This window comes from Leptodactylus fuscus, chromosome 5, assembly GCF_031893055.1.
Source record: "Leptodactylus fuscus isolate aLepFus1 chromosome 5, aLepFus1.hap2, whole genome shotgun sequence".
Taxonomy (NCBI): Eukaryota; Metazoa; Chordata; class Amphibia; order Anura; family Leptodactylidae; genus Leptodactylus; species Leptodactylus fuscus.
Genome location: NC_134269.1, coordinates 74,280,167 through 74,292,261, shown reverse-complemented (window position 1 = coordinate 74,292,261; position 12,095 = coordinate 74,280,167). Strand labels below are relative to the sequence as shown.

Genomic DNA, 12,095 nt, shown 5'->3' with positions numbered 1-12,095 from the left:
GGAGAGGAGAACGCAGATGTGAACGAACCCTTAGCTGAAACTGCATCAAAAACTTTTTCAGCCTTTAGCTAGGTTAGAAATGGTTAATTTGGTAGATTATTAAATTCTTATACACATATTACAATATTTTGTTATCCACTGCAGTCCTGCTAAAACTTTTTTTTAAGTACCAGGGAAAAACTGTTGTGGAATAATTTTTATTTTTTTTTTTAAATACCAAATGGTTAAATCGGTGTTTGGTATTTTTGGTGGTATGTTTGGTATGTTTGGTGGTTTAGCAACCACTAACTCCCATAGCAATGTATGAGAACTTGGTATTCCTCTTCAGTCTAGTCTGTCTAGTGCCTACAACCATACCCTGAAATTGGGTTATATCAGCACATCTGCTCTTTATAGATATTGACATAACAATTCAGCAAGGATAAACCATATTACAAATTAACCTTTATTGAATATGCATTAAAAACTGGTGGTACCACTACCAATGTAAATCCCATGCACAAGAGTAAATTTATATCAGATTAGGAAATGTTAGTCTTGTTTTATCTTATACACATATATACACCCAACAGGACACAACAGTCTCTAGATACTTCATGTGACTTTGAAAGAGTAACTTACAGGGCCCCTCCAGCTGCATAGAAGTATAGTTAGCCATTTGGTGCCCTGAAGAATTTTGTTAGCCTGAAGGATGAACTACGTATAGAGACTTGTGAAGCTGTGTTCTAGGGTTAGCTTGGGATTGCCCCTGTAGGAGCTGATTGGGGCGTAGAGGACAGGCTATAGGACATTTAGGGCAAGTGGCTACTGATGCTCCTGCTATCCTCAGAGTGCACACCCGACATGGAAGTGGTAAGAACTGTATTTATTACATGTTCACTAGCTCAGGTTACATTTTTGTGGGCATTGTCCCAGCAGCATTTTTACATGATGCATATGTTCTGAAGCTATCTTTGTTCATGATGGTATCAGATGTCTACAATGGTTACTGAGATATGTGTCCCATTGGAGGTGTATAAGATAAATAAGACTAACAATTCCTAACCAGATATAAATTGAGAAAAAAAAGGTACAAAAAGGTTCAGCTCACTGAGGAAGGAACGATGGTTCCGCAACGCATCTGCGTTTTTTAGGGGGTTTATATATATACATTTTTTTTCTTTATTTTGTGATCGACATCAAATGTTTTGTCATTTTATGATGTTTTCTGATTAAAAGTTATATTTTATCATCGGAGAGTTGCCGGAGAAATTTATTTTTGCCGTGGAGATATAAATTGACTCTTGTGTATGGGATTTACATTGGTGGTACCACCAGTTTCTAATGCATATTTAATAAATTTTAATTTATTTAAATATGCATTTATTAAATATGTATTAGAGATGTTACTTTAGATTTTTTGGATAATCCATATTATTGGCTTGGAAGGCCTATAGACATAGCTTTCTTGATAAGTAATTTAGGCAGTGGCATATGCACGAAGTGGCAAGGACAAGCTGTGGTTTGTGAATTGGGCTCCATTCTTACCTGAAAGACCTACTTACACTTTTTTCCTGTACAGAAATGCAGGTTGACTTGTTGGCCCTTATTTCGTGACTGTGTTGCATATGCTGTCAGTGTAGCTGTAGTAATTGATATAACATCTGACAATAACATTTACTGGTAAGTAACTTCACTGTGTGCATTGTGTCCTGCCCTGTAATCTACATTTTACTAGCAATTAAAAGGCAATTTCTTATACCTATAGATATTGGTTTTATGATGCATCATCAGGAGAAGATCAGGTTAAATCCTGTTAATATATATATATATATATATATATATATATATATATATATATATATATATATATATATATATTTTGCAGTCTTGTTTTGACTTTATTTCTTTTATCTCTTTTAAAAACTGTTTAATGTATTATAATTTCAGAGCTATTTGTTCATACAGATTTGCTTTCGATCTTGGTAATAATGGCCCATATTTATTGCTGTGGTTACGACTAAACACCGGCATCTTTGGTGCATCTAGTTTGGGATAAAAGTTTTTCAACTTTTTAGATGTCATGGTGGCTGTTCAAAAAAAAAAAAGGGAAAATATAGCAAAAAAGTACAGAAATTATGGCTTAAAATAGCCATCTAAACCTGAGCTAGAAAGTCTAAAGATACGCCAGATTTATCATCTGGCATCAGCCACAGTGATAGATCTGACACATTATAATGTATCTAATAGTTTTCTTTTCAACACTCCTCTTTCATTGCAGGTATGAATCTGCATCACTGCTCTTGATATATGGGCTGTACATTGTAATTCTATGCTTTGACATTAGAATTAATAAGTACATGGTTAGGAAATGTAGTCCTTGCTGTACATGTTTTGCTGACATTCTGGATGAAAACAGTGAACAACAGCCCTTAATAGGATGTAATGAAGAGAACCGCCGGATTGTCCAGCAGCGCTCCAGATCTGATCTTGGCATCTTTCAGGAAGAGTTTTCCCAACTATCAATAAGCTTCCAAGAGCAGAATGAAATTCCAGATGGTGAGTAATGACTTAAAGTATATCACATGTTACCTTGTTCCCTATAAGTGACAGTGGGGACACTTAAAATGGAAATTACCGTATATACTAGAGTATAAGCCGAATTTTTCAGCACAGTTTTTGTGTTGAAAAAGCCCCCCTCGGCTTATACTCGAGTCAAGACAAAAAAAAAAAGTATTTATTTTTTTGGGGAGGGATGGGGGGGTCTATGACCAGCCGCAATAGTAATGTATAGAATCTCCCATAAAATAGTGAAAAAAAAAAGAAGAAGCTTTAAAAAAAATATATAATAAAAAAAAGTAAATAAAAGTTCTAAATCCCTCCTTTCCCTAGAATACATATAGAAGTAGAAAAGGACTGTGAAACACACACACATTAAGTATCCCTGTGTCTGAAAGTGTCCGGTCTACTGAATATAGGCTCTGCAGTGCTCCTGTTCCGTCGGGAAGGGGTTAATAGGAGCACTGCAGATACCCTACATTCAGCCAGACTGAATTCCAAGTGGGGGAAAAAAACTCAGTCCTCAAGCTCAGGGAAGGGGCAGACAGACAAAACACCCCCTCCCCTTCCCCAGCACCCAGCAACTACTGCACCCAAAAACTCCAACCATTTTAATTTTTTACATTTTCCAGTAGCTGCTGCATTTCCCCCCTCGGCTTATACTCGAGTCAATAAGTTTTCCCAGTTTTTTGTGGTAAAATTAGGGGCCTTGGCTTATATTCGGGTCGGCTTATACTCGAGTATATACGGTAATCCAAAATCTATTTCCTGTCATAGATGCCAGTCAGAAGACTAAATTGACGCGAAGGGCCACAACCAATTGCTGTTGTAGTCAGTAGAAATTTGACAAGAGACAAAGAGTTGAACGGTCCCTTGTTTAGCATATTGTCATACTCAGGGATGTCTCTGAGCTGTGTCAGAAGTACTTCAACATTTGTCCTACATGAGACAGCAAGAGAACTATGGAAATAGTCCTATGACAAGGCAGTGTTCCCAGATTAGGAGTAGAGGTCTATTAAGATATAGAAAAACATACTATCCTAGTAGAATTTCTTTTGACACTTGTTACTATGCTTTGTACTATCAGTTTATATGCGTTCTTTGCCTTTTTTTTCTACCCGATTTCTTTTATATCAGACCCTTCACGTGTGTTCATAATGCCAGAGGACGACTACAAAAGAATTCTCTGGGTTTTATCACTGCCCATCAATGCACTGATCTACCTGACTGTACCTGACTGCAGAAGAAGGGCGTGGAAGAATTGGTTCATTTTGACCTTTCTTATGTCAGTAGTTTGGATTTCTGGAGTAACCTATATTTTGCTTTGGATGGTAGTAATAATAGGTAAGTTATTTCACCATACAATTATTTGTGAGATATATAAATTTTGGGATCATGCTTCAAATCTCCAACCTAGGTCAGGTAGAGAAATAATTTTCCATTCTCCTTTATTTTTATGCTAAGGGTACTAAAAAACAAGAAAATCAACATCTGGCCTCAGAAGTCCACCTAGTGTTGGCGACTTCACTGATATGCAGAAATATTTAGCTGAAAAATATCTAGAGAATTCCATATACTCGAAAGAAGATTTAGACAAAACCTCTGATTTTGATTGGATTGGTCAACTATGTCTCAAGACTCTCCATCAATGGCAGTTTTCAAGGGAGAGAAGAAGTGGACCTGTTTGATCTTAATGCTGATCCCTTTTGTTTTGAGGGTAGATACCTGCATTTCCCTCCCTCTCTCATTTGATAGAACTTGCACTCTTCACTGAACGGAGCAAGCTTGTGCATGGTCAGGTCAAGAGGAATGACTGTTTAGCTGATAGCTATTGAAGATTTATGTGACCTGATGTTCAGTTTTCAGTTGTGTTCTCTGCTCCGTAACCTTTTAGTAGCTATGGGCAGTTATGTGGCCATATTCTAGCAGCAAACTGCTCTGTTATCATTTTGCTACATGGCTACGAGAAGCTGAGTCTTTATTTCTTTCTCCTTGATGTACAGCATGACTACGGTTTCTGTGAAAATCAGCATGCCTGTGGCATGTACAGGTGACAAATATGACCTCTACCTTCCCAGTGGAATAGAGGACTGAGAAGCAGCAGAGCATATTCTGTCAGACTAGATCGTGATTCTTATTTAAGACTGATATCACAGTAGACATACATCAGAGTATAGCGCAGTCTGTTTGAGGGTCCCGGTAAGACACATGAGGCATATCAATGGTTCAGGGAACATTTGAAACATAGAAGTCTTAATTTAAACTTGTGTTCCATCCTTTCACTGCTGACGGCTTAAGTCTGGTTATGTTTCCTCCGGCTTTTGTGTGGACAAATATCACAATTAAACTAATGATTTGCCAAAAAACGCATAGTTGAAATTCTTCGAGAGGCCCCTGTGCTTATTTGTAGCCCAAGGATTACTGTCACAACCCTTAATTTAAAAAAAAACAACACAATTTTTAAAGAGAAAAAAAGTCACATGACTTGATGTTTGTATGGATAGACTGTGTAAGGTTATAACAAGATTTTTATTCTGCTTTGAGATAAGGTACATACAAGGAAGGTTTATGTTTGTTTTTAGGAATAATATTTTCCCCCGGCACTGAAAGATATACAGGAAATTGCATTCTATTTTTAATGATTGGAAGGAAGTAGGCTAGGGGAGATACTGAAGGACCAAGACTGTAAGCAGGTTTAGATCAAGGAACTGGGAACACATAGTCTTAAACTATTTCTCAAAAGCATCTAAAAGGTTGAAGTTTTATAGCGCTGAATATTTTACTTGAGGATCTTGCTCTCAGAGGGTATTCAAATGCAGTGTTCTCCAAAGCTATATTATACAGCATTGGCTGCTACAGAAAACAGACGCTCTCCTATCCATCATACTACACAGTCCAGTCATATTAATGTGACCAGCGCCTACTTTTGACGTCAACGTTAAATAACCAATCGTAGAAGACACGTGTCATCAGCCATCTGGGTGCACTCATCATTGTGGAAGGCACGTTGATTCAACACAAGTACGCATCTATCCTTGCAGACCATGTTCACCCCTACATGCGAATTGTTTTTCTTCAGGATGATGGCATCTACCAGCAGGACAATGAGACATGTCATAAGGATCGCAGTGTATGTGCGTGGTTCGCGGAGCAACAGGATGAGTTTACCGTACTCCCTTGGCCAGCAAATTCCCCAGACTTGAACCCTATCAAGAATCTGTGGGACCACCTCGATTGGATTTTTCGCACAATGGATGCTCAACCACGTAACCTAGCGCAGCTGGGCATGGCAATGGAGTCGGCATGGCTCAACATCCCAGTGAACATCATCACAACATCCCCTCTCTTCCTGCACGTCTCTCAGCAGTCTGCTCTGCGAAAGGTGGTTATTCTGGATTTGCCAGGTGGTCACATTAATGTGACTGGACTGTGTATTATCATTAAACTTACACAAGACCTGTGGATGTACCAATGACACCCATTATCTTATCCCTATAATCTGTACAGATACTATCTTGCCCTGGGCGCTTGTTATACTTATACAATCCTCTCATAACATTACTACTTGCAGGTGAAACGCTGAGTATTCCAGACACTGTTATGGGCCTTACTCTACTTGCTGCAGGAACAAGTATACCAAACACTGTTGCAAGTGTGCTTGTGGCAAGAGAAGGTACGTATCCCCGTTATATACGGCCACCCTAAGTAAACGTAAAGTATATAAGAAGATAATGGTTTAATGATTCCTCTCAACCAATTTTAGATCAATAAAATTTACTTACAAAAGGACCTTCATGTCCTTTAACATTGTGCACGTTATATACTGCAGCTTAGCTGACAACTTGCCGACCTCTGACTGCAGATTCTTCTTTCCTTTCTCTCACACACTAAATAGCAGCAATTGAAAACAATTTACTAAGACTATCCATAAGTTAGACTGTGCAAACTTAGACTGGACAGTCTTGAACTTTTCCAGTATCTGATGCTGGTTGATAAGTGTCACATTATTAGACTGTCTAGTATAACTTTACACCCATGTCTTGGCTATGTTATCTTCTTCTGATAGAGCCATGCCCCCTTTTCTGTTGAAGTCCTAAAAGTGTCTAAACACTCTACATATGTGGTGCAAGGCATGTTAGACAGTTTTGGGCACAAATGGCATCAGAATTCTGCTACATTTTGCAAGAAAAATTTATAGACTGAGCATTGTTATTGGAAAAACAAACAAACTTCTTTATAGTGACACTGGCTGTGGTATGAAGGGAAATGTATAAACTGTGCAAGTGTATTTAAGGGTACATCACCATTTTAGAGTTTACAAGAGAAGGACTGACTACCCCCCCCCCTTTCCCCAAACCCTTATTTTTGGACTCTATGTCACTTTGGCAGAGCTCCTGAAATGTCAATACAGTGGAATTCCCTGACATTTGTCCTCAAGGAATGGATTTAGTGAGTATTTTTTTTTACCAGTCTCCTCTTTCCCAAGTGTTGGATTGATTTATTTTCAAGAAATGAATGCGCAGCTGATGGTGAAAATTAAAATTTTTGCAGAATTACATAATTTCAGTGTACAATATGTTGTGCACAGCTTGTGGCAGAGACAAATACTCAAAAAAGCTGTTGGGTCCAGAATATCCGGCTCAGCAGTTTTTGGAGTGGGTGTCTCTGCTGACACAAGTTGGGTACAACATTTTGGAGACTGAAATGTATCTCTGGGAAAAATAGCAATATTAACTTTTAACTATTAGTTGTACATTCACTTCTTGAAACAAAGTTAATTCAGCAATCAAAGGTTAAAAATGCTTGATACGCTCCTGGATTAAATGCCTTCAAGGGGTCTAGTTTACAAATTGGAATGATGTCTTGAGGAATTTCACTTTTGGCCAGTGCCCCATGTGGCGTAAATATCGCGGTCTGGCTGCAGTTCAAACAAGGCGGCAAAAACTGTAGTATTTTACAGTCACTGCAAAGTGGATGGGATTCTAGCGCTTTCACTAACACCTTCTTCCTTTGTGAGCCCTAACGGCAGCTTACATCTATAAATAAAACTTGGGGGGGGGGGTGCAGTTTGTAACATGTCAAATTTTAAAGAGTGTTTGTGAAACCTCTACAATTGCTTGCCATCGTCATGTAAATGACCAAATTAGACCTCAAAGGTGAATGGTGCACTTTCAGTTCTGAGCTCTGTCTTATTTTTTGACAAAAAAAATTAGGGCCACATGCAGGGTGTTTGAAAAATCAGGAAACTGAACTTAATAAGTGGAGAGCTGACTTTTCATAGTGCCATAAAACTGGCCATGACAGAACATGTCTGTCGAAATTTAAATTTTCACTTTGCTGCATCCACTGTGCATTTGTTTTTGGAAATAAATTCTGGGATCAAAACAAAACATTACAAAGAAATTACCTCATTTTGGAAACTACACTACTCAATAACTATACCCCTTGATACTCTTCACGGGCACGGGCACCTTAGGGGCTCTGCAAATTTTCATGTGTCATGATGCATGATTCTGCTTAATACGGTCTTCACCTTCTGTGCTCTGCTGTGTGCCCAAACAGCAGTTTTCCACAGGTTGTGTATATGAAATTGTGGGGCGCATATTCTTCTTCCTTTTTTTTTTTTTTTTTTTTTTTTTTTTTTTTTTATGCCATGCATTCTCAACATTTTCTCAAACACTACAGTTTATGTAGCTTTACTTACACTGTAACTTTTATATACACTGCCCAAAAAAATAAAGGGAACACTTAAGCAACACAATGTAACTCCAAGCAACACTGATTGACAATCAATTTGACATGCTGTTGTGCAAATGGAATAGACAACAGATGGAAATTCTTGGCAACTATCTAGACACACTCAATAAAGGAGTGGCTCTGCAGGTGGGGACCACAGACCACATCTCAGTACCAATGCTTTCTGGCTGATGGTTTGGTCACTTTTGAATGTTGGTTGTGCTTTCACTCTCGTGGTAGTATGAGATGGACTCTACAACCCACACAAGTGGCTCAGGTAGTGCAGCTCATCCAGGATGGAACATCAATGAAAGTTGTGGCAAGAAGGTTTGCTGTGTCTGTCAGTGTAGTGTCCAGAGGCTGGAGGTGCTACCAGGAGACAGGCCAGGACACCAGGAGACGTGGAGGGGGCCGTAGGAGGGCAACAACCCAGCAGCAGGACCTCTACCTCCGCCTTTGTGCAAGGAGGAACAGGAGGAGCACTGCCAGAGCCCTGCAAAATGACCTCCAGCAGGCCACAAATGTGCATATCTGCACAAACAGAAACCGACTCCATGAGGATGGTATGAGGCTCCGAAGTCCACAGATGGGGGTTGTTTTCACAGCCCAACACCATGCAGCACATTGCCATTTGCCACAGGACTCCAGGATTGGCAACTTCGCCACTGTCTCCCTGTGCTCTTCACAGATAAAAGCAGGTTCACACTGAGTACGTGACAGATGTGACAGAGTCTTGAGACGCTGTGGAGAGCGATCTGCTGCCTGCAACATCCTTCAGTTTGACCAGTTTGGCAGTAGATCAGTAATGGTGTGGGGTAGTATTTCTGTAGAGGACTGCACAGCCCTCCATGTGCTTGCCAGAGGTAGCCCAACTGCCATTAGGTACCGAGATGAAAACCTCAGACCCCTTGTGAGACCATATGCTGGTGCTGTTGGCCCTGGATTCCTCCTAATGCAGGACAATGCCAGACCTCATGTGACTGGACTGTGTCAGAAGTTCCTGCAAGATGAAGGCATTGAAGCTATGGACTGGCCCGCCCTTTCCCCAGACCTGAATCCGATTGAGCACATCTGGGACATCTTGTCTCGTTCCATCCACCAACGTCATTTTGCACCACAGACTGTCCAGGAGTTGGCAGATGATTATTCCAGGTCTGGGAGGAGATCCCTCAGGAGACCATCCGCAACCTCATCAGGAGCATGCCCAGGCATTGTAAGGAGTTCATACAGGCACATGGAGGCCACACACACTACTGAGCCTCATTTTGAAATGTTTTAAGGACATTACATCAAAGTTGGATCAGCCTGTAGTGTGTTTTTGCACTTTAATTTTGGGGGTGACTCCAAATCCAGGCCTCCATTGGTTAACAAATTGGATTTCCAATGATGATTTTGTTGTCATCACACTCAACTTTGTACTGAACAAAGTACTCAAGCACAGAATATTTCATTCATTTAGATCTAGGATGTTTTATTTGTTCCTTTATTTTTTTGAGCAGTGTAATTTTCCTATAAAAAAAAAAAAAGACTAAGTTCCCATCTGCGGTGTAGTCACGTGGACTCCTTCACAGTATGAATTGATTTGTCTTTAGTAATTAGTCTTATTTATATGTATGGTAAAACAAAATAAATTATTGTGAATTTTAAGAGAATAGAAATTGAGTTGTTGACTGTAGAAGATCCAGTCTTAGAGATGGTAGAGCACTTTAGATATTTGGGTATTAAAAAGGATTATAAATTTGATGGAGGCAAGTGGATAGTAACACATTTTAAATTGTGGGGTTTTATTTATTTTTTTAAAATCATAGCCAATATTATGTTTTTGCAGTTGTATGGAAGAATAGGATTAGTGTAACTGTCATAAATTGAAAAAAATTAAAACTGGTTCAGTAACTTGCTCTCTATTGGATAGCTTTGCGATAACTGTTGAGAGGAATTTTGGGCAAATTTGTGTCCATTGTGTGTAACCCTGGTAAGTATGTTTAGTGGTCATTTTGTACTACGCCTGAGCTGTCTAGAAAATGTTTGTACATCCTTTGCACATTAGATCCGTTGTTACTATTAATGTCGGAGAGAATGAAGGGATGTGTGTTAAAAATACACTAAAATCCCCCCGCAAACTTTAAAGTTGTGACAATGTATTTGTTTTTGCATTTTTGCATTGTGCAATGACAACACTTTATTTTTTTTCTTTGGGGATTAATACATTTTAATTCAATACTATAAAAAAAAAAAAAAAAAAAAAAAAAGTCACCTAAAATTCATGGCAACTTGAAATGTAGTTAAGTATGACGTTTTGTTTTTACAGGAAAAGGTGACATGGCAATGTCAAACATTGTGGGATCAAATGTATTTGACTTGCTTTGCTTGGGAGTTCCTTGGTTTATTAAGACTGTTTTCATAGACCGGTCAGCACCAGTGGAAGTGACCAGCACTGGACTAACTTATACTTCTATCTCTCTACTGTTCTCAATCATCTTTGTATTTGTGGCAGTACATGTAAATGGATGGAAACTCGATATCAAGTTGGGTGTCATCTGTATAATTATGTACCTTGTCTTTGTCACATTCTCCATTTTGTATGAACTAGGAATTCTAGGAACTATGACTGTACATACCTGTGGAGACTAATAAATGTCAGTTTGATCCTTATTTCCTCAATTTAGGGAATAAAAACTGATCAACTTTTAAGGAGGTATTTTAGGGTAAGGCCCCACGCAGCAAAAAAGCGCAGCTTATAAAAACCTATACCTGTTTCCGTAGGTATGATTTACATGCTGCGATAGCCAAAACCTTCATGGTTTTGTAAGGGTATGTTCACACGGAGTTTTTTGCAGGCAGATTTTCATGTGGAATTTGCCTCAAAATCCACCTGCAAAAAAGGCTCCCATTGACTTCAATGCGAGTGCTCGCTTTTTTTTTGTTTTTTCCGCTAGCTAGTAGCGGAAAAAAGAAGCGACATACCCTATCTTGCCGTGGGTTCTGCAGCTGAGTCCGCCGCAGCTCGAGACACACTCTTGTTTAGACCTAATCAGGAGTGCCACCACGGAATGCCGATGCACTGCACCGCCATCCCGTCACGGCTAGCCGCACAAAAAAAAAAACATGACGGAACATTTTTCCACTGTGTGAACTAGCCCTAAATCACAGCCTGTCTGCTGCACATATTTTTCCACGATGTGTGGATAGGATGTGCTAGAATCCTATCCACTTTGCACTGCCTGTAAAAACCCCATCGCTTATGCTACGTTGGGCCCCAGCCTTCCATTGTTTTCCATACAAGGTTAGTGATGAACACTTTTTTTTTTTCCCCTAGAACCTGAAAAAAGAGGAGTTCTGCTCCATCTTGTCCCCAATTCAGCTGCAGGACCCACAGCATGAGAATACAGGTCGTTACCCCCATTGTTTTTTAAAGCTAATCAGAAACTAAACCCACATGGAAAGCCAAAGATCTGCTTTGGCTTTCCATCGTGGGATACACAAGGCAAGTGGAGCAGATTCTGTGACAGAATAACGCCTCAGCCCTCAACCCTTCCAAGTGAAATGTTTGATTGTACAGTGAAGTCCCAAAATGGGACAAATGTTTTAAAATATTAAGTGTGTACTATACAAATTTGTTGTTTTAGCCTACATCATAAAAGTTGTAAAAACAAAACAAAAACAAAAAAGAACACAAACTTAAGGGGAAGATCACAGCCACTTGCAGAAGCTTATGACCCAAACTGGCATTGGCAGAAGCCACAGAATGGATCTGGTAAACTTAGAGAAAGTGTGGCTGCATAGCTGGGCAGCAGAAGCCAAACAGGCCAGGAGGCTCCAAC

The 12,095-nt window shown here is 39.4% G+C and overlaps 1 protein-coding gene across 1 annotated transcript in view; it reads left to right on the top strand.

Moving 5' to 3' along the window:
* Nucleotides 1–10,905, top strand: part of SLC24A5 (solute carrier family 24 member 5) — an 86,202-nt gene extending 75,297 nt beyond the window's left edge. The window contains exons 8-12 of the mRNA XM_075273334.1: nucleotides 1,562–1,662; nucleotides 2,261–2,538; nucleotides 3,676–3,882; nucleotides 6,110–6,211; nucleotides 10,583–10,905. Coding sequence (XP_075129435.1) covers nucleotides 1,562–1,662; nucleotides 2,261–2,538; nucleotides 3,676–3,882; nucleotides 6,110–6,211; nucleotides 10,583–10,905 — 1,011 coding nt within the window. The remainder of the gene's footprint in view (nucleotides 1–1,561; nucleotides 1,663–2,260; nucleotides 2,539–3,675; nucleotides 3,883–6,109; nucleotides 6,212–10,582) is intronic.
* The last annotated feature ends 1,190 nt before the right edge of the window (nucleotides 10,906–12,095 follow it).